Here is a 23,299-nt window from a genome sequence, read left to right on the forward strand (position 1 = left end):
TTCAGGCACCATCTTTAGCGAAAACTATGAGTTACTCTGAAAATTCATTCTGGAGACAAATTCTTGGGTATTGGCTTACTTTTTATCTGCATACATGTGAATGTTCCATAGATCAATGCAGAGGGAAGCTTGTGGCATATTTCAATCCTCTCTTCACCCTTTAGTGACTCAATGCATGGAAGTGGTAGGTCTTATGGTTGAGGCTTCAGCTGCCATTCCGTTTTGCTCACTTTCATCTGAGACTTCTTCAATGCTCACAGTGGCATGGGGACCATTTAGATCTGTCTCGGGTAATATCTCTAGATCCTCTGACGAGAGAGTCTGACAGTCATGGTATCCTGTTCAAAAATTAGTTTTTCTATGTTCACCCTGGGTAAAATATTTTTTTAGGGTGGGGCACTCTGAGGACTTAGTTAACTTGAGGCTTAGAGGAAGCGTCTCTTCCCATCAACATTCTGGTATTGAGGGCCATCTTGAACACCTTTTTTGGTCGTGGCCCTCAGCTTTGTTCCGCCCGTTAAATTATATTCCAATCAGGCAACATCTCACCCGTGGTTATGTCAACCATCAGGGTGGAACACAAAGCTCTCTGGCGATCATGTGGTTTCCTGCATTCTTCAATGGGCAGAGATCTACCATTGTCAGATATTAGCCATCCACATTCCAGTGGTGGAGACCTGGGAAACGGATTTTCTGAGCAGATACTCTCCTCAGGGGAATTGTACCTCACATAGGTGTTCTGTGAGATCTCCAACATGTTGGGGGTGTTAGGAGATAGACCTTATGGCTTTCGTCTTGATGCCATTTTACCAAGATAGATGGACCCTCAGGCGGAGATGGATGCACCAGTGTTCCTCTGGCCTTTATTCTAGTGTATATGTTTCCTCCGATTGTGCTGCTGCCCTGAGTGGTAGCTCGGAATAGACTGGAGGGAATTTTAGTGATTCTTCTGGCTCCTGTGTGGCCACGCAGGACTTGTTATGCAGGCCTAGGGGGAATGTCATCTGTTCCTCTATGACGGTTGCCTCTAAGGCCTAGACCTTCAAGAGCAAGGCCGTTTTTCTATCAAAACCTAGATACTCTGAGGCTACCTGCATGGAGATTGTACGACTAGTCTTGTTTCAGAGATAATCCTCTGAAAAGGTGATCTGTATTCTCTTTCAGGCACGCAAGCCTGTTGCTAGATGTGTTTATCATAAGGTCTGGAGGGCTTACCTCTATTGGTGTGAAGAGCATGGATTTTCCTGACATCTTGCCGTTTTCTTCAGGATGGTCTGGAGAAAGGCCTGTTGACAAATTCCCTTGAGGGATAGATTCTTCCTTTAAGTTCTGTTTCACAAAGGGTTGGCTCGTTTGCAAGATGTTCTGGAGTTTTGCTAGTCTTAGACATATTTCCAAACCTGTTGCTTCAACCATTTTTTTTTTTTTTTTTTTTGAGTTTGAGCCTATGCATTCTGTTGATATCAAGTTGTTCACTTGGGAAGTTATCTGGTTGTTACCTATTTTCATTGATTGCTGAGTGTTATTGTTGGCTCTCCAATGTGTCCTGCCTTTTTTTGTTGTTCCTTTCCGATAAGGCGGTACTGTGGACAAAACTGGGATTTTTGCTTAAGGTTGTTACTTACCCCCAAGTTCATCTAGTAAATTGTGGTTTCATCTTAATCCGTTTTCTTCCAAGGAGAGGTTGTTGAAAAATTTGAATGTGATCGGAGCGTTAAAGTTCTACCTTCTTGCTACCAATCTTACTTGACTTCTCTGCTGCCTTTAACACTGTTGACCATCCCCTGCTCTCTTGGACTCTGTGTGCCCTCTCCTGGATTCACTCTTATCTCCCTAACAGATCCTTCTCCGTCTCTTTTGCTTGTGACTCCTCTCCATTGCCTCTGTTGGAGTACCTCAAGGCTCTGTCCTGGGTCCTCTATTCTTCTCAGTTTACACTTCTTCACTGGGTAAACTCATCAACAGCTATGGCTTCAACTATCACCTCTATACTGATGATACCCAGATCTACCTTTCCTCCCCTGCACTTTCTCCTTCTGTCAATTCTCACATTAACGACAGCTTATCTGGCATTTCCTCCGGGATGTCCTCTCACCACCTAAAAATAGACATGTCCAAGACAGAACTACTTCTAATTCCCCCCCCCCCCCAAACTCCAGTTTCTATTTTTTCCATCACTGTAGGTGGCACCACTATCTCCCCATCACCCCAAGTCCGCTGCCTCAGTCACACTTGACTCAAATCTGTCCTTCAATCCCCACATCCAATTGCTCTCTTCATCCTGCTGCAACTACCTACGGAATATCTCCAAAATGTGCCCGTTTCTGAGTGCTTAAACTACTAAACCGCTAAGCCACTCCCTGGTAATTTTTCAACTTGACTACTGTAATAACTTACTATCTGGCCTCCCTTTCTCCCGCCTCTTTCCCCTTCAATCCATCCTAAATGCATCTGCAAGGCTAATCCACCTCTCTCGACGCTCTGTTTCTTCTGCACCTCTCTGAGTCCCTTTTACTGGCTCCCCATTCACAGCAGAATTAAATTCAAAATTCTCACCCTGACCTACAAAGCCCTCACCAATGCTGCCCCACCCTACCTGTCCTCACTCATCAACAAATATACTCTAGCCCTCCCCCTAAGATCAAACAATGACCTGCTTCTTGCGTCCTCTACCATCACCTCCTCTCATGCTAGACTACAGAACTTCTCTAGTGCGGCACCAACCCTCTAGAATGCACTTCCTCAAGCTGTCCGACTTTCCCCTAACCTCTCCTCCTTTAAACGTTCCCTGAAGACCTTTTTGTTCAGGGAAGCTTATCACCCGACTCATTAACAAATTAACTTCACTTACCTAACAGTTACCCTCATCTATCTCACTAATATCATTCTCACCTTTGCAGTCCCCACCTACTGTTTCCCATCCTCCTACCCATCTAGATTGTAAGTTCCCATGGGAATAGGGCCCCCAATTCCCCCTGTATTTGCCTGTAAAATTGTCTTTTTTTTATCTGTAAGTGCAAGGGTCAGAAGACTTTAGCTGCTTCTCTTCTGGCTACGAAGCCTGATTCACGTGGCTTACACAGAAATGGGCCGGCAACCTCCATCTCGACTTACAGCATATTCAACCGTGCAGTGTCTCTACCTGGGCCATCAAGAATGCCTTTAAGGCTGCTAAATGGTCTTCCTTACACACTTTCACAATCTTTCTTCATATTTGATCATTTTGCCTCAGCAGAGGAATCATTTGGGAGAAGGGTTCTACAGGTGCCTAATAATTAGTTTGACCTTCCCTCCTTAACATTCATGTACTCCACAGCTTCGGTATTAATTTCTCATGAGTTATGAATGCTTTTGTTACTCACTGCCATTGGCAGGAAAATATAATTTGGTTACCTTCATAAATTAATTTCTATCTTGGCAGTGAGAGTACACAAACCCGCCCTGAAATAATGTAGTTGTGGCAGTCTTATGGCACCTCCTTTACCCCTTTTTTTTAAACTCTACTTTTCCTTATCCTTGGCTTGAACTAACTGGAGTGTAGGGGGGAAGAGGGAGGGATATTTAATGTGTTTTTTAGGGGGTCTCTGCCTCTTCCTGGTGGCCAGGTGAAGTATTTCCTATAAGTTATGAATGTTTTCGTGGACTCTCACTGCCTTTAGAAAGAAAGTAAATTATTTCTTTTGCACTTTTATATCATAAAGTTTTAACATTCTACAGGAAATTCTAGTTATTGATACAATTTGTATTATCTTGATGCCCTTGTGTTTAATGAAACTTAAATGTATGTTATAACTTTGAATTTTTAAATGTTTAGTAAATATTTCTTTTCCACAGTGAAATGAAAACACAGATCAAAAAAGTTCCCCAAGAAGGTAATTACCTTGAGTCTCTGAATCATTAGTCTGAATACTTCCCTCCTGCCACTAGACTTAAAAAATTGTTATTTAGCGCTTCAGCAAATTATTTAGTTTTTTTTTACCCTCTGCTTTTCAGAAGTTCCTAAGGGGTTTGTAAGGCGCTACAGGCTGACTGCTCCCCAGATGAAGGTTGGTTTCTAAACTAGGCGTTTGCTTACTGTGTGTGTATATTATCTGTTATTTGTAGAGCGTCAACAGATTCCACATTGCATGTGTGTATCATCACACTACGATATGGATTTTTAAAAAAAACCAACATTTTTTTTATATTTTATTTAAATATTTTTTAAATTTACATTTTGCATTAAAAATGCATTTAACTGTTCAAAACAGTGTCTTGTTTCTTTTGCAATTTGCACTGCAGGCTGAATAGGCCATAGAAAAGAGCCCTGCTAGTCCACCATCTTCCTTATCTGTGCACACCTCAGGACGGCAGTAGCGTTGTGCTGTGACATTGATGTGATGCTTCCTGGTCCGCCTCCTTGGAGGAGTGGTCAGTGCTGCTGCTGGGCTGACATGGCATGTTAAGGAAGCCATTTATTTTTACTTGTTTGATAACAAAAAATTGCAACCTCTTATCATGCAATTAATTTCACAGTCCTAGTATGTGTTTGTGTGTATGTATATATGTGTATATATAGCATATATAATATATTTTAGCATTGCACATTGCTTTCTGTAACTGAATTTTGTTTGTTTTTAGGATTCTGAGAAGTGTGTAATTTTGGTTAGTAATCTGCCTGATGCTGATTATACGTTGGATGAGATTACAAACTTGGCCAAACCTTTTGGTGGAGTAATTGACGTTCTTTTGTTCTCTACACATAAAAAGGTGGGTGCAGATGTTGCTTGTTCATACTGATCGTCATTGTTGTGCTCATATAGTTGTTTCTGGAGTGATTGTAAAGGTCCATTATAAATCACCCTAATGTATATGCAAATAAATTCTGATATTTTAATTGTATTTTTTTCTAAAACGAGTATGTCGAATACCCTAAATTGTACCCCAAAGTATGTAAAATAGTCCCACAACAATCTTTTTCCAAACATCCATAAAAATAAGGGGGTTCTTCGTAGTGATTGCTTAGCTGATCAGATGCAGGAGTGCGCACGCAAAAGTGCGCTGACAGCGGATCACAGTGAATGCCGACTGGGGAACTAGTGCATGCCTGTTTTAGGAAGCTGGCAGTGGTGTGTATTATAGTGAAGACTTAATTTGAGTCCTACAAGCCACTGAAGACACTCTGAAAAGGTGTGGTGTTTAAATACTTGTGCACGGGCCTTCACAGCATATGTAAGTATAGTGTTGAAAAAACTGGACAATTTTAATCCTAAACTCCACTTTTTTTTTCTTTCCCCCCCCCCCCCCCCAGGCATATCTTGAGCTAACAAATTCAAATTCAGTGGATTCCATGATTAAATTTTACACAATCTTCCCTACATATCTGCATGGAAGCTTATTGTCTATAATAGTGGCTTCGAAATTCAAGAACGTAAAAGATGAGGTGAGCAGAAGTGTTTGGTTCTGATGTTTTAAATCTGTTAGTTACCTGAGAAAACTGTACTGTAGTTCTTCAAATGTCACAAGTAATGTTCTGTTGTGTGGACGAGCTGTAGAGGTGTGTTTGTACATATGCACATACATAAATATCATGCACCTCACTAGCAGAAACATTAGTCTGTGGTTAACATGTTTCTCAGTGTTAAAGTGTACACAAATATCTGGATTTGCACTTTTTTTTCTGTATAATGAACTCATCCACTTCCTACTAATCATTAATAGCTGATAGACAACTGCCTCACCTTTTATGGTGGAAAGTGAAATTTCTTTCATGTAATTAGCAAGAGTCCATGAGCTAGTGACGTATGGGATATACATTCCTACCAGGAGGGGCAAAGTTTCCCAAACCTCAAAATGCCTATAAATACACCCCTCACCACACCCACAATTCAGTTTTACAAACTTTGCCTCCGATGGAGGTGGTGAAGTAAGTTTGTGCTAGATTCTACGTTGATATGCGCTCCGCAGCAAGTTGGAGCCCGGTTTTCCTCTCAGCGTGCAGTGAATGTCTGAGGGATGTGAGGAGTATTGCCTATTTGAATGCAGTGATCTCCTTCTAAGGGGTCTATTTCATAGGTTCTCTGTTATCGGTCGTAGAGATTCATCTCTTACCTCCCTTTTCAGATCGACGATATACTCTTATATATACCATTACCTCTACTGATTCTCGTTTCAGTACTGGTTTGGCTATCTACTATATGTAGATGAGTGTCCTGGGGTAAGTAAGTCTTATTTTTTGTGACACTCCTAGCTATGGTTGGGCACTTGGTTTATAAAGTTCTAAATATATGTATTCAAACATTTATTTGCCTTGACTCAGAATGTTCAACTTTCCTTATTTTTCAGACAGTCAGTTTCATATTTGGGATAATGCATTTTAATTTAACATTTTTCTTACCTTAAAATTTGACTTTTTCCCTGTGGGCTGTTAGGCTCGCGGGGGCTGAAAATGCTTCATTTCTCCAACATAGGTGTGTCCGGTCCACGGCGTCATCCTTACTTGTGGGATATTCTCTTCCCCAACAGGAAATGGCAAAGAGCCCAGCAAAGCTGGTCACATGATCCCTCCTAGGCTCCGCCTACCCCAGTCATTCTCTTTGCCGTTGTACAGGCAACATCTCCACGGAGATGGCTTAGAGTTTTTTAGTGTTTAACTGTAGTTTTTATTATTCAATCAAGAGTTTGTTATTTTAAAATAGTGCTGGTATGTACTATTTACTCAGAAACAGAAAAGAGATGAAGATTTCTGTTTGTATGAGGAAAATGATTTTAGCACCGTAACTAAAATCCATGGCTGTTCCACACAGGACTGTTGAGAGCAATTAACTTCAGTTGGGGGAACAGTGTGCAGTCTCTTACTGCTTGAGGTATGACACATTCTAACAAGACGATGTAATGCTGGAAGCTGTCATTTTCCCTATGGGATCCGGTAAGCCATGTTTATTAAGATAGTAAATAAGGGCTTATTAAGACTGTAGACTTTTTCTGGGCTAAATCGATTCATTATTAACACATATTTAGCCTTGAGGAATCATTTATTCTGGGTATTTTGATATGATTATATCGGCAGGCACTGTTTTAGACACCTTATTCTTTAGGGGCTTTCCCTAATCATAGTCAGAGCCTCATTTTCGCGCCGGTATGGCGCACTTGTTTTTGAGGACAGCATGGCATGCAGCTGCATGTGTGTGGAGCTCTGATACATAGAAAAGTCTTTCTGAAGGCATCATTTGGTATCGTATTCCCCTTTGGGCTTGGTTGGGTCTCAGCAAAGCAGATTCCAGGGACTGTAAAGGGGTTAAATATAAAAACGGCTCCGGTTCCGTTATTTTAAGGGTTAAAGCTTCCAAATTTGGTGTGCAATACTTTTAAGGCTTTAAGACACTGTGGTGAAATTTTGGTGAATTTTGAACAATTCCTTCATACTTTTTCGCAATTGCAATAATAAAGTGTGTTTAGTTTAAAATTTAAAGTGACAGTAACGGTTTTATTTTAAAACGTTTTTTGTGCTTTGTTATCAAGTTTATGCCTGTTTAACATGTCTGAACTACCAGATAGATTGTGTTCTGACTGTGGGGAAACCAAGGTTCCTTCTCATTTAACTATATGTATTTTATGTCATAAAAAAAAAAAAAAATTTTAGTAAAAATGATGCCCAAGATGATTCCTCAAGTGAGGGGAGTAAGCATGGTACTGCATCATCCCCTCCTTCGTCTACTCCAGTCTTGCCCATACAGGAGGCCCCTAGTACATCTAGTGCACCAATACTCCTTACTATGCAACATTTAACGGCTGTAATGGATAATTCTATCAAAAACATTTTAGCCAATATGCCCACTTATCAGCGAAAGCGCGACTGCTCTGTTTTAGAAAATTCTGTAGAGCATGAGAACGCTGATGATATGGTTTCTGAAGGGCCCCTACACCAGTCTGAGGGGGCCAGGGAGGTTTTGTCTGAGGGAGAAATTTCAGATTCAGGAAACATTTCTCAACAAGCTGAACCTGATGTGATTACTTTTAAATTTAAGTTGGAACATCTCCGCGCTCTGCTTAAGGAGGTGTTATCCAATTTGGATGATTGTGATTATCTGGTCATTCCAGAACCACTATGTAAAATGGAAAAGTTCTTAGAGGCCCCGGGGCCCCCCGAAGCTTTTCCTATATCCAAGCGGGTGGCGTACATTGTTAGTAAAGAATGGGACAGGCCCGGTATACCTTTAGTACCTCCCCCCATATTTATAAAATTGTTTTCCTATAGTCGACCCCAGAAAGGACTGATGGCAGACAGTCCCCAAGGTCGAGGGGGCGGTTTCTACTCTACACAAGCGCGCCACTATACCCATAGAAGATAGTTGTGCTTTCCAAGATCCTATGGATAAAAAATTAGAAGGTCTGCTAAAGATGTTTGTTCAGCAAGGTTCCCTTCTACAACCAATTGCATGCATTGTCCCTGTCACTGCAGCCGCGTGTTTCTAGTTTGATGAGCTAGGAAAGGCGATTATTAGTAATTCTTCTTCTTATGAGGAGATTATGGACAGAATTCGTGCTCTTAAATTGGCTAATTCTTTCACCCTAGACGCCACCTTGCAATTGGCTAGGTTAGCGGCGAAAAAATTCTGGGTTTGCTATTGTGGCGCAGAGCGCTTTGGTTAAAATCTTGGGCAGCGGATGAGTCTTCCAAGAACAAATTGCTTGACATTCCTTTCAAGGGGAAAACACTCTTTGGCCCTGACTTGAAAGAGATTATCTCTGATATCACTGGGGGCAAGGGCCACGCCCTTCCTCAGGATAGGTCTTTTCAAGACCAAAAATAAACCTAAGTTTCGTCCCTTTCGCAGAAACGGATCAGCCCCAAGGGCTACGTCCTCTAAGCAGGAAGGTAATACTTCTCAAGCCAATCCAGCCTGGAGACCTATGCAAGGCTGGAGCAAAGGAAAGCAGGCCAGGAAACCTGCCACTGCTACCAAGACAGCATGAAATGCGGGCCCCCGATCCGGGACCGGATCTGGTGGGGGGCAGACTCTCTCTCTTCGCTCAGGCTTGGGAAAGAGATGTTCTGGATCCTTGGGCGCTAGAAATAGTCTCCCAAGGTTATTCTCTGGAGTTCAAGGGGCTTCCTCCAAGGGGAGAGGTTCCACAGGTCTCAGTTGTCTTCAGACCACATAAGAAGACAGGCATTCTTACATTGGGTAGAAGACCTGCTAAAAATGGGAGTGATTCATCCTGTTCCATTAGGAGAACAAGGGATGGGGTTCTACTCCAATCTGTTCATAGTTCCCAAAAAAGAGGGAACGTTCAGACCAATCTTAGATCTCAAGATCTTGAACAAGTTTCTCAAGGTTCCATCGTTCAAGATGGAAACCATTCGAACACTTCTTCCTTCCATCCAGGAAGGTCAATTCATGACCAAGGTGGATTTCAAGGATGCGTATCTACATATTCCTATCCACAAGGAACATCATCGGTTCCTAAGGTTTGCATTCCTGGACAAGCATTTCCAGTTCGTGGCATTTTCTTTCGGATTAGCCACTGCTCCTAGGATTTTCTCATAGGTACTAGGGTCCCTTCTGGCGGTGCTAAGACCAAGGGGCATTGCTGTAGTACCTTACTTGGACGACATTCTGATTCGAGCGTCGTCCCTTCCTCAAGTAAAGGCTCACACGGACATTGTCCTGGCCTTTCTCAGATCTCACGGATGGAAAGTGAACGTGGAAAAGAGTTCTCTATCTCCGTCAACGAGGGTTCCCTTCTTGGGAACTATAATAGACTCCTTAGAAATGAGGATTTTTCTGACAGAAGCCAGAAAAACAAAACTTCTAGACTCTTGTCGGATACTTCATTCCGTTCCTCTTCCTTCCATAGCGCAGTGCATGGAAGTGATAGGTTTGTTGGTAGCGGCAATGGACATAGTTCCTTTTGTGCGCATTCATCTAAGACCATTACAACTGTTCATGCTCAGTCAGTGGAATGGGGACTATTCAGACTTGTCTCCGAAGATACAAGTAAATCAGAGGACCAGAGACTCATTCCGTTGGTGGCTGTCCCTGGACAACCTGTCACAAGGGATGACCTTCCGCAGACCAGAGTGGGTCATTGTCACGACCGACGCCAGTCTGATGGGCTGGGGCGCGGTCTGGGGATCCCTGAAAGCTCAGGGTCTTTGGTCTCGGGTAGAATCTCTTCTACCGATAAATATTCTGGAACTGAGAGCGATATTCAATGCTCTCAAAGCTTGGCCTCAGCTAGCGAGGGCCAAGTTCATACATCAACCATCAGGGGGGAACAAGGAGTTCCCTAGCGATGGAAGAAGTGACCAAAATCATTCTATGGGCGGAGTCTCACTCCTGCCACCTGTCTGCTATCCACATCCCAGGAGTGGAAAATTGGGAAGCGGATTTTCTGAGTCGTCAGACATTGCATCCGGGGGAGTGGGAACTCCATCCGGAAATCTTTGCCCAAGTCACTCAACCGTGGGGCATTCCAGACATGGATCTGATGGCCTCTCGTCAGAACTTCAGAGTTCCTTACTACGGGTACAGATCCAGGGATCCCAAGGCGGCTCTAGTGGATGCACTAGTAGCACCTTGGACCTTCAAACTAGCTTATGTGTTCCCGCCGTTTCCTCTCATCCCCAGGCTGGTAGCCAGGATCAATCAGGAGAGGGCGTCGGTGATTTTGATAGCTCCTGCGTGGCCACGCAGGACTTGGTATGCAGATCTGGTGAATATGTCATCGGCTCCACCATGGAAGCTACCTTTGAGAGACCTTCTTGTTCTAGGTCCGTTCGACCCACTCCAGCTGACTGCTTGGAGATTGAACGCTTGATCTTATCAAAGCGAGGGTTCTCAGATTCTGTTATTAATACTCTTGTTCAGGCCTGAAAGCCTGTAACCAGAAAAATTACCACATAATTTGGTATATCTGTTGGTGTGAATCTGCAGGATTCCCTTGGGACAAGGTTAAGATTCCTAAGAGTCTATCCTTCCTTCGAGAAGGATTGGAAAAAGGATTTTCTGCAAGTTCCTTGATGGGACAGATTTCTGCCTTGTCTGTGTTACTTCACAAAAAGCTGGCAGATGTGCCAGATGTTCTAGCCTTTGTTCAGGCTCTGGTTAGAATCAAGCCTGTTTACAAAATTTTGACTCCTCCTTGGAGTCTCAACCTAGTTCTTTCAGTTCTTCAGGGGGTTCCGTTTGAACCCTTACATTCCGTTGATATTAAGTTATTATCTTGGAAAGTTTTGTTTTTGGTTGCAATTTCTTCTGCTAGAAGAGTTTCAGAATTATCTGCTCTGCAGTGTTCTTCTCCTTATCTGGTGTTCCATGCAGATAAGGTGGTTTTGCGTACTAAACCTGGTTTTCTTCCAAAAGTTGTTTCTAACAAAAACATTAACCAGGAGATAGTTGTGCCTTCTTTGTGTCCTAATCCAGTTTCAAAGAAGGAACGTTTGTTGCACAACTTGGATGTAGTTCGTGCTCTCAAATTTTACTTAGCAGCTACTAAGGATTTCAGACAAACTTTGTCTTTGTTTGTTGTTTATTCTGGTAAACGGAGAGGTCAAAAAGCAACTTCTACCTCTCTCTCCTTCTGGATTAAAAGCATTATCCGATTGGCTTATGAGACTGCCGGACGGCAGCCTCCTGAAAGAATCACAGCTCACTCCACTAGGGCTGTGGCTTCCACATGGGCCTTCAAGAACGAGGCTTCTGTTGATCAGATATGTAAGGCAGCGACTTGGTCTTCACTGCACACTTTTTCTAAATTTTACAAATTTGATACTTTTGCTTCTTCTGGGGCTATTTTTGGGAGAAAGGTTTTGCAAGCCGTGGTGCCTTCCATTTAGGTGACCTGATTTGCTCCCTCCCTTCATCCGTGTCCTAAAGCTTTGGTATTGGTTCCCACAAGTAAGGATGACGCCGTGGACCGGACACACCTATGTTGGAGAAAACAGAATTTATGTTTACCTGATAAATTACTTTCTCCAACGGTGTGTCGGGCCCACGGCCCGCCCTGGTTTTTTTAATCAGGTCTGATAATTTATTTTCTTTAACTACAGTCACCACGGTAACATATGGTTTCTCCTATGCAAATATTCCTCCTTAACGTCGGTCGAATGACTGGGGTAGGCGGAGCCTAGGAGGGATCATGTGACCAGCTTTGCTGGGCTCTTTGCCATTTCCTGTTGGGGAAGAGAATATCCCACAAGTAAGGATGACGCCGTGGACCGGACACACCGTTGGAGAAAGTAATTTATCAGGTAAACATAAATTCTGTTTTTATTGCGTCATTCTTGGCGCGGACTTTTTTGGCGCAAAAATTCTATTTCCGTTTCCGGCGTCATACGTGTCGCCGGAAGTTGCGTCACTTTTTGACGTTATTTTGCGCCAAAAATGTCGGCGTTCCGGATGTGGCGTCATTTTTGGCGCCAAAAAGCATTTAGGCGCCAAATAATGTGGGCGTCTTATTTGGCGCGAAAAAATATGGGCGTCACTCTTGTCTCCACATTATTTAAGTCTCATTTTTTATTGCTTCTGGTTGCTAGAAGCTTGTTCTTTGGCATTTTTTCCCATTCCTGAAACTGTCATTTAAGGAATTTGATCAATTTTGCTTTATATATATGTTGTTTTTTCTCTTACATATTGCAAGATGTCTCGCGTTGCATCTGAGTCAGAAGATACTACAGGAAAATCGCTGTCAAGTGCTGAATCTACCAAAGCTAAGTGTATCTGCTGTAAACTTTTGGTAGCTATTCCTCCAGCTGTTGTTTGTATTGATTGTCATGACAAACTTGTTATGAGATAATATTTCCTTTAGTAAAGTCCCATTGCCTGTTGCAGTTCCTTCAACATCTAAGGTGCAGAATGTTCCTGATAATATAAGAGATTTTGTTTCTGAATCCATAAAGAAGGCTATGTCATTTCTCCTTCTAGTAAACATAAAAAATCTTTTAAAACTTCTCTCCCTACAGATGAATTTTTAACTGAACATCATCATTCTGATTCTGATGATTCCTCTGGTTCAGAGGATTCTGTCTCAGAGGTTGATGCTGATAAATCTTCATATTTATTTAAAATGGAATTTATTCGTTCCTTACTTAAAGAAGTCCTAATTGCTTTAGAAATAGAGGATTCTGGTCCTCTTGATACTAAATCTAAACGTTTAAATAAGGTTTTTAAAACTCCTGTAGTTATTCCAGAAGTTTTTCCTGTCCCTGATGCTATTTCTGCAGTAATTTCCAAAGAATGGGATAATTTGGGTAATTCATTTACTCCTTCTAAACGTTTTAAGCAATTATATCCTGTGCCGCCTGACAGATTAGAATTTTGGGACAAGATCCCTAAAGTTGATGGGGCTATTTCTACCCTTGCTAAACGTACTACTATTCCTACGTCAGATGGTACTTCGTTTAAGGATCCTCTAGATAGGAAAATTGAGTCCTTTCTAAGAAAAGCTTATCTGTGTTCAGGTAATCTTCTTAGACCTGCTATATCTTTGGCTGATGTTGCTGCAGCTTCAACTTTTTGGTTGGAAACTTTAGCGCAACAAGTAACACATCGTGATTCTCATGATATTATTATTCTTCTTCAACATGCTAATAATTTTATCTGTGTTGCCATTTTTGATATTATCAGAGTTGATGTCAGGTTTATGTCTCTAGCTATTTTAGCTAGAAGAGCTTTATGGCTTAAAACTTGGAATGCTGATATGGCTTCTAAATCAACTTTACTTTCCATTTCTTTCCAGGGTAACAAATTATTTGGTTCTCAGTTGGATTCCATTATTTCAACTGTTACTGGTGGGAAAGGAACTTTTTTACCACAGGATAAAAAATCTAAAGGTAAAAACAGGGCTAATAATCGTTTTCGTTCCTTTCGTTTCAACAAAGAACAAAAGCCTGATCCTTCATCCTCAGGAGCAGTTTCAGTTTGGAGACCATCTCCAGTCTGGAATAAATCCAAGCCAGCTAGAAAGGCAAAGCCTGCTTCTAAGTCCACATGAAGGTGCGGCCCTCATTCCAGCTCAGCTGGTAGGGGGCAGGTTACGTTTTTTCAAGGAAATTTGGATCAATTCTGTTCACAATCTTTGGATTCAGAGCATTGTTTCAGAAGGGTACAGAATTTGTTTCAAGTTGAGACCTCCTGCAAAGAGATTTTTTCTTTCCCGTGTCCCAGTAAATCCAGTAAAAGCTCAAGCATTTCTGAAATGTGTTTCAGATCTAGAGTTGACTGGAGTAATTATGCCAGTTCCAGTTCCGGAACAGGGGATGGGGTTTTATTCAAATCTCTTCATTGTACCAAAGAAGGAGAATTCTTTCAGACCAGTTCTGGATCTAAAAATATTGAATCGTTATGTAAGGATACCTACGTTCAAGATGGTAACTGTAAGGACTATCTTACCTTTTGTTCAGCAAGGGAATTATATGTCCACAATAGATTTACAGGATGCATATCTGCATATTCCGATTCATCCAGATCACTATCAGTTTCTGAGATTCTCTTTCCTAGACAAGCATTACCAGTTTGTGGCTCTGCCGTTTGGCCTAGCTACAGCTCCAAGAATTTTTACAAAGGTTCTCGGTGCCCTGCTGTCTGTAATCAGAGAACAGGGTATTGTGGTATTTCCTTATTTGGACGATATCTTGGTACTTGCTCAGTCTTTACATTTAGCAGAATCTCATACGAATCGACTTGTGGTGTTTCTTCAAGATCATGGTTGGAGGATCAATTTACCAAAAAGTTCTTTGATTCCTCAGACAAGGGTAACCTTTCTGGGTTTCCAGATGGATTCAGTGTCCATGACTCTGTCTTTAACAGACGAGACGTTTAAAATTGATTACAGCTTGTCGAAACCTTCAGTCACAATCATTCCCTTCGGTAGCCTTATGCATGGAAATTCTAGGTCTTATGACTGCTGCATCGGACGCGATCCCCTTTGCTCGTTTTCACATGCGACCTCTTCAGCTCTGTATGCTGAAGCAATGGTGCAAGGATTACACGAAGATATCTCAATTAATATCTTTAAAACTGATTGTTCGACACTCTCTAACATGGTGGACAGATCACCATCGTTTAATTCAGGGGGCTTCTTTTGTGCTTCCGACCTGGACTGTAATTTCAACAGATGCAAGTCTCACAGGTTGGGGAGCTGTGTGGGGATCTCTGACGGCACAAGGAGTTTGGGAATCTCAGGAGGTGAGATTACCGATCAATATTTTGGAACTCCGTGCAATTTTCAGAGCTCTTCAGTTTTGGCCTCTTCTGAAGAGAGAATCGTTAATTTGTTTTCAGACAGACAATGTCACAACTGTGGCATACATCAATCATCAAGGAGGGACTCACAGTCCTCTGGCTATGAAAGAAGTATCTCGAATTTTGGTTTGGGCGGAATCCAGCTCCTGTCTAATCTCTGCGGTTCATATTCCAGGTGTAGACAATTGGGAAGCGGATTATCTCAGTCGCCAAACGTTGCATCCGGGCGAATGGTCTCTTCACCCAGAGGTATTTCTTCAGATTGTTCAAATGTGGGAACTTCCAGAAATAGATCTGATGGCGTCCCATCTAAACAAGAAACTTCCCAGGTATCTGTCCAGATCCCGGGATCCTCAGGCGGAGGCAGTGGATGCATTATCACTTCCTTGGAAGTATCATCCTGCCTATATCTTTCCGCCTCTAGTTCTTCTTCCAAGAGTAATCTCCAAGATTCTGAAGGAATGCTCGTTTGTTCTGCTGGTAGCTCCGGCATGGCCTCACAGGTTTTGGTATGCGGATCTTGTCCGGATGGCCTCTTGCCAACCGTGGACTCTTCCGTTAAGACCAGACCTTCTGTCACAAGGTCCTTTTTTCCATCAGGATCTGAAATCCTTAAATTTAAAGGTATGGAGATTGAACGCTTGATTCTTGGTCAAAGAGGTTTCTCTGACTCTGTGATTAATACTATGTTACAGGCTCGTAAATCTGTATCTCGAGAGATATATTATAGAGTCTGGAAGACTTATATTTCTTGGTGTCTTTCTCATCATTTTTCCTGGCATTCTTTTAGAATACCGAGAATTTTACAGTTCCTTCAGGATGGTTTAGATAAAGGTTTGTCCGCAAGTTCTTTGAAAGGACAAATCTCTGCTCTTTCTGTTCTTTTTCACAGAAAGATTGCTATTCTTCCTGATATTCATTGTTTTGTACAAGCTTTGGTTCGTATAAAACCTGTCATTAAGTCAATTTCTCCTCCTTGGAGTTTGAATTTGGTTCTGGGAGCTCTTCAAGCTCCTCCGTTTGAACCTATGCATTCATTGGACATTAAATTACTTTCTTGGAAAGTTTTGTTCCTTTTGGCCATCTCTTCTGCCAGAAGAGTTTCTGAATTATCTGCTCTTTCTTGTGAGTCTCCTTTTCTGATTTTTCATCAGGATAAGGCGGTGTTGCGAACTTCTTTTGAATTTTTACCTAAAGTTGTGAATTCCAACAACATTAGTAGAGAAATTGTGGTTCCTTCATTATGTCCTAATCCTAAGAATTCTAAGGAGAAATCGTTGCATTCTTTGGATGTTGTTAGAGCTTTGAAATATTATGTTGAAGCTACGAAATCTTTTCGTAAGACTTCTAGTCTATTTGTTATCTTTTCCGGTTCTAGAAAAGGCCAGAAAGCTTCTGCCGTTTCTTTGGCATCTTGGTTGAAATCTTTAATTCATCTTGCCTATGTTGAGTCGGGTAAAACTCCGCCTCAGAGAATTACAGCTCATTCTACTAGGTCAGTTTCTACTTCCTGGGCGTTTAGGAATGAAGCTTCGGTTGACCAGATCTGCAAAGCAGCGACTTGGTCCTCTTTGCATACTTTTACTAAATTCTACCATTTTGATGTATTTTCTTCTTCTGAAGCAGTTTTTGGTAGAAAAGTACTTCAGGCAGCGGTTTCGGTTTGAATCTTCTGCTTATGTTTTTCATTAAACTTTATTTTGGGTGTGGATTATTTTCAGCAGGAATTGGCTGTCTTTATTTTATCCCTCCCTCTCTAGTGACTCTTGTGTGGAAAGATCCACATCTTGGGTAATCATTATCCCATACGTCACTAGCTCATGGACTCTTGCTAATTACATGAAAGAAAACATAATTTATGTAAGAACTTACCTGATAAATTCATTTCTTTCATATTAGCAAGAGTCCATGAGGCCCGCCCTTTTTTTGTGGTGGTTATGATTTTGTATAAAGCACAATTATTCCAATTCCTTATTTTATATGCTTTCGCACTTTTTTATCACCCCACTTCTTGGCTATTCGTTAAACTGAATTGTGGGTGTGGTGAGGGGTGTATTTATAGGCATTTTGAGGTTTGGGAAACTTTGCCCCTCCTGGTAGGAATGTATATCCCATACGTCACTAGCTCATGGACTCTTGCTAATATGAAAGAAATGAATTTATCAGGTAAGTTCTTACATAAATTATGTTGCTTCTGCAAGTACGACAAGAAAACTTTGGCTTATTCAGCTCAGTAACATGATTTTTCTGTAAACGATATTAGATATACATTTTTTTTTTTTTTTTTTTTTTTTTTTTTTTTTTTTAAATATAGATGAAAACAAAGAAAAATGTTTACTATAACGCACCTCTCATGTTGAAATCCTTTATTTTTCCAAGCAGTTGTAAAAAACAGTCAGATTAATCATTTGGATTGCTAACACAAGTATATAGAAGCATTCTATGGTGAAATTGTTTTGCACGTTTTTAGAAAATAATTCTCATCAGCTATATTTAACTTATAAGCTTTATTATGTTTACTGAAACTATTATTTATATTGAATACTTTTATCAACAGTATCGTATTTTTGTGGATCTTATTGAAGAAACGCAGTTTAAGGTAAGCCTTTACCCTTAGCATATTTGTACAGTTCTGATCCTCATTGACTAATTAGTAAAACTCCCACAGCTTTGTTGATGAAAAGTGACTTCCAACACACACAATTTATTACAGGAACTGTTTTATAATAAAATTGAGTGTTTTTATGTCTGCACACATTTGTCTCTTGCGATTGGCTAACTAGATGTATTCAGCTAGCTGCAAGTAGTGCAATGCTGTTCCTTCAGCAAAGGATAACAAGATAATAAAGCTAATTTAATTTTTAGTAAATTGAAAAGTTGTTTAAAATCATATGTTCTTTCCAAATCATGAAAGAAAATTTTGGGGTTTCCTGTCCCTTTAACACAGCATTTTTATTTACAATATTGGTTATAAAGTAAAAGATAGGGACTTTTAGTATGTGAAAGAATGTAAACGCTTTTTTTTTTTTTGTATATAATTCCACTTTCATGTCTTCACACATTCCGCCATTCCTCCACCCGTAATGGATACTCTGTTTCTTATTTCGGTGACTATTTAGGCTGTAGCCAATCGTATTGTACCCTCTTTGGTGCCCCAAGCCAGTGGTGTTAATATTTACATGATGGTGGCCAAAGGGGGCACGATAATATTGGTTTACAGCCTGAATCATCACTCAAGTAAGAAATAGAGTATCTGATACGGGAGGAGTAACGGCGGAATAAATGAAGACATGGAAGTGGAATTATATAAATCTCTCTCTCTCTATCTATATATATATCTATATATATCTATATATATCTATATATATATCTATATATATATATATATATATATATATATATATATATATATATATATATATATATATATATATATATATATATATATATATATATATATATATATACACAAAACAGAATGGCCCGGTTACCACCTGGTAGTAGCTTCTTTCTATATATATATATATATATATATATATATATATATCTCTAATCTCAAAAAGTAAGAGTTTACGAAGACTTTCATGAACTAAAGTCCCCCTTTTTTTTATTTTGGTAATATTGTAAATAAAAACGTTAGTTTACTATCACTTTTATATAAATTAATCTCTATTGTATGTACAATTGTCTTTATTTTTTATTTTGCAGATCACACCACCAATTTATGGAAATTTTGTTTGTCTTGAGAATCTTCCTGAAAAGGGGTACAAAGAATTTGAAGTTGTTTGTGTAGGACTACGATTTGGGAGAGTAGAGCACTACGCCATCATCAGTAACAAGAGAAAGGTAGCATATTTTCTCTTTTTCTCTCTTTCTTTCTCTCTCTCTCTCTCTCTCTCTCTCTCTCTCGTCAAAAAACTCTGCTATGGCATTTTGCGGCATTATATAAATAACTTTCTAACACCATTTTTTTTTTTAATAGGCAATCCTAAATATGTGTACTGCAAATGCTGCTAAAGCCATGCGCAACTTTCTGTCCCAGTTTCCGTGTTCTATTGGTGACAATGTTGTGCAATGCCCCATACCTTCTAAAATTCGACTTTCCGAGGTAAAATTTATTTTTATTTTAAGAATTTATCGAAAAGTAGTGTTTTACTATAGGGTTATTTATAGATAGAGAGAAATAGATATAGATTAATAAAGCAACCCACTCTCCATAATTGCCACTGTGTAAAATGTTTACTCCTCTGCACTTTTATTTCTTAAGGTTGTGAGTTCACGAGCCTTGACTTGTGGGATTGAATTCCTGCCACTAAGAGGAGACACCCCCCACTTCCCTGTACAACTCAGTTTTGTTATTTGCCTCCCTGGAGAAGTAAAGATTTGAGGTGTTCCATATTCTATGTTAAAAGGGGTGCTCAGACCTATATGAGACCCGTTACCCCTCTTATTCTACAGACCTCTTTGAACACGGGTGTATAGAGTAGTTGGTAGTGACACTATTTCCCCATGGGATTTTAGTCGCAAGCCTTCCACAGATGTTGCAGAGAACTGTCCTTAGCCGCCTCCTGTTGGTGTACTGTTTTCGTTGGAAGCATATGCTGTATCATTTTTGCACTATCTCTTAAGTAATTTTATATTTTCTTGCTATAAAGATTTAAGGAAAGGCAAAATTAAATTTGTAGGATTCAGATAGAGCATGTCTTTTTAAGACAATTAAATTCACTTTTTTTCAAATTTAGTATCCCTGGTTAAATAACGCACTTATGTCCTACAATAGTGGGAACCAGCTGCTGGTTGGTGTCTCTTTTCTGAGCTGAATATCCTCTTAAGCAAGTGAAACACACGAAGATCTGGGTTTGCACAGATCTTGTAAAAAAATGCTTAATAAAGTAGCCCAGTGATCCTCCGGAACTGGTTTTAAGTTATTAGCGATGCATCCCTTTTTAATAGAATTATTACATCATTCGAAAGTAACATTAAATAAAACTAGTCATTAATACATACAATTTATTCTTTTAAATGTTATGTATAGTGACTTTATTTTGAACCTTCCCCTCCTAGTGATGGTTGTAGTAAATAAGAAAGAAACTTTCCTTTTTTTCTACTTTTATATTAGCCACTTGTAATTCTTTATGTAAAACATTGTGTGTTTATAAACTACTATTGCTCTATCTAAACAGCATCATTCATTGCTATTATTATTTTTCATTGTTTGAAAAGTATTATGATGCTTTAAAAAGTTTAAATGCTAATCACCAAATTTCTTCTTTGGCGTATATTATTCTCCACACTGGTGTGGTTTAAGATTCTTACACTTTTTGGTTTGAGTTTGATTTGTGTTACTTTTAGTTAGGCTATAGGACATTTTCTGTATACCTGTGAAGAGAACAGGGGCTATGAGATATATTTAAAATTTCTTTCCTAAGATATGGTTAGACCACGGCCTCATTAACCCCTTAATGACCACAATGTGCCCTGTATGTCACTGGTCGTTAAGGGTTTTTTCCGGACATAATAGCACAAGTCTAGCATGAACACGCTATTAATGCCCTCCCTCCAGCAGGCTTTGTGGAATAGAGCAGTCTCAATACTGGTGGCAAGACCGCGATATAAAACAATCAAGTCCCAAAAAAAGGCCAGTGACATACAGGGTACGTCGCTGGTCCTTAAGGGGTTAATTACTGTTAGGAACACCACTCCTGGCCAGCAGGAGGAGGCAAAGAACACCACAGCAAAGCTGTTAAGTATCACTTCCCTTCCCACAACCCCCATTCATTCTCTCTGCCTTCGGTGCAAGGAGGAAGTGAAGTTTTGGTGTCTGAAGAAGATTGGATTTATTTCACTTCAATCAAGATTTTATTATTTTGAAAGCCATAGTAGGTTTACTCTGACCTTTCCTCTCAAGAGTGGGTCTAAGCGTACTTAACATTAGTCTCTTCAGTAGGGCAGTGGTGGCTTTAGAGCAGTTGGGAACTTGTGAGGTGGGCCTTGCTGTGTTTTCTGCTGTGATGCAGTTGTCGATATTATTAAAATTATTGCCAAAATATCACATTACTGTCTTGTTCACAAGAGCTTTGTGGCTGAAATCTTGGTCTGCTGATCTGGTTTTCATATATAAATGATTGACCTTTCCTTTTTAGAGTAAGATTCTTTTTGTAATGCACCTGTACTCTAATATAATATTGTGTCTAAGAATTAACTTTATCAGGTAAGCATAAATTTTCTTTTTAATGACACAATGAGTTCACGGATCATCTTGATTACTATTGGGAATCAATACCCAAGCTAGAGTACACAGATGATACAGGAGGGACAAGACGGGGAACCTTAACGGAAGGCACCACTGCTTGAAGACCCTTTCTCCCAAAAGCGTCCTCAGCCGAGGCAAGTGTGTCAAATTTGTAGATTTTGAAAAAGTGTGAAGAGAGGACCAAGTTGCAGCTTTGCAAATCTGTTCCACAGAAGCTTCATTCTTGAATGCCCATGAGGAAACGACCCTCGTGGAATGAGCCATAACTCTCTGTGGAGGCTGCTGTCCAGCAGTCTCATGCAAAATGTATGATACTCATCAGCCAAAAGAAAGGGAAGTAGCTGTAGCTTTCTGTCCCTTACGTTTTCCTGAGCAAACCTTAAGCAAAGCAGAAGACTGACGAAAATCCTTATTCGCCTGCAGGTAAAATATTAAGGCACAGACCACGTCCAAATTGTAGACACAAGGAAGGAACAACAATCTCCTAATGTCTCGATCAGAAACAACTTTAGGAAGAAATCCTAATATATTATGTAAAACTACATTATCTGAATGAAATATAAGGTAATGGGAATCGTACTGCAATGCCAAGAGCTCTAATACTCTGCGAAAAAGGAAAAAACAACAAGAAATAAAACCTTCCAAGATAACTAAATATCTAAGGAATGCCTAGGCTCCAACGGAGCCCATTGAAGAACTTTGAAAATCAAATTAAGACTCCATGGAGGAGTAACTGGCTTGGACATGGGCCTGATCCTGATCAAGGCCTGAAAAAAGGATTGCACATCTGGAACATCTGCCAGACGTTTTGTTACAAAATAGATAAGGCAGAAAATTAACCCTTTAGGAAACTTGTCTATCATCCTTTCTCCAAACCCTCTTGGAGAAAGGACAAAACTCTAGGCATCCTAACTCTACTCCAGGAGTAGCCCATTAAAGATATTTACACCCTATCTTATGGTAAATCTTTCTAGATCTAGAACATCTCGAACCCAAGCCTTTGTTGCTTAATATTAGGCTTCTCGGACTGCTTACACCCTTACCAAGACTGGTCGGGCCTCAAGGAAAACTTGAACTGCTCCTGCTTGGAGGAGGAAGAGGCAGAATTTTCTTTGAAATCTCTAAAGGAACGGAATTTACTCTGTCGTCCTTTGTTTATTTCTCTTATCCTGAGGGGAAAAATGTTCTCCCATAAGGTCAGAAACTGTCTCCGTCATAACAGGCTCCAAAGAAGGACTTAAGATAACACATCCGCAGATCAATATTTTAACCATCATTTTTTTTGTGGAGCTTGTTTCGCTTGGCCTATGAGACCAGAGATCAGAGTATCACGGCTCATTCTTCTAGAGCTGTAGCTTTGTCTTGGGCCTTCAAGAATGAGGCCTCTATGGAGCAAATTTGTAAGGCGGCTACCTGATGGTCCTTACACACTTTTACAAAGTTTTACAAATTTGACGTTTTTGCTTCTGCGGAAGCTGTTTTTGGGAGAGAGATTTTGCAGGCGGTGGTGCCCTCAGATTAGGGTCCGCCTTTTGCCCTCCCGGTTTCATTCCTCTAGAGCTTGGGTATATGTTCCCAACAGTAACCAATGAAGCAGTGGACTCTCCTCCCCTTTAGATGAAAACATAAATTATGCTTACCTGATCATTTTCATTTCCATCGAGGGGAGGAGAGTCCACGGCTCCCGCCCGTATCTCCGGTGGGCGGACCTAAATTGAATTCTTTTTCTGGCACCATTTATACCTTGATATTTCTCCTACTGTTCCTTGTTCCCTCAGCAGAATGACTGGGAGAGGAGGGAAGTGGGGGAGGTATTTAA

General features: G+C 40.4%; 1 protein-coding gene across 4 annotated transcripts in view; it reads left to right on the plus strand.

Annotated features, from left to right (window-relative positions):
* The window catches only part of ZNF638 (zinc finger protein 638), a 560,949-nt gene that overhangs the window by 439,690 nt on the left and 97,960 nt on the right, over window positions 1-23,299 (plus strand). For all 4 annotated transcript variants that reach the window (XM_053704339.1, XM_053704338.1, XM_053704337.1 and 1 more), the window contains exons 10-16: window positions 3,835-3,872; window positions 3,994-4,046; window positions 4,621-4,749; window positions 5,291-5,422; window positions 17,785-17,826; window positions 18,936-19,073; window positions 19,210-19,335. In XM_053704339.1, coding sequence (XP_053560314.1) covers window positions 3,835-3,872; window positions 3,994-4,046; window positions 4,621-4,749; window positions 5,291-5,422; window positions 17,785-17,826; window positions 18,936-19,073; window positions 19,210-19,335 — 658 coding nt within the window. The remainder of the gene's footprint in view (window positions 1-3,834; window positions 3,873-3,993; window positions 4,047-4,620; window positions 4,750-5,290; window positions 5,423-17,784; window positions 17,827-18,935; window positions 19,074-19,209; window positions 19,336-23,299) is intronic.

This window comes from Bombina bombina, chromosome 2 (genome assembly GCF_027579735.1).
Source record: "Bombina bombina isolate aBomBom1 chromosome 2, aBomBom1.pri, whole genome shotgun sequence".
Classification (NCBI taxonomy): Eukaryota; Metazoa; Chordata; class Amphibia; order Anura; family Bombinatoridae; genus Bombina; species Bombina bombina.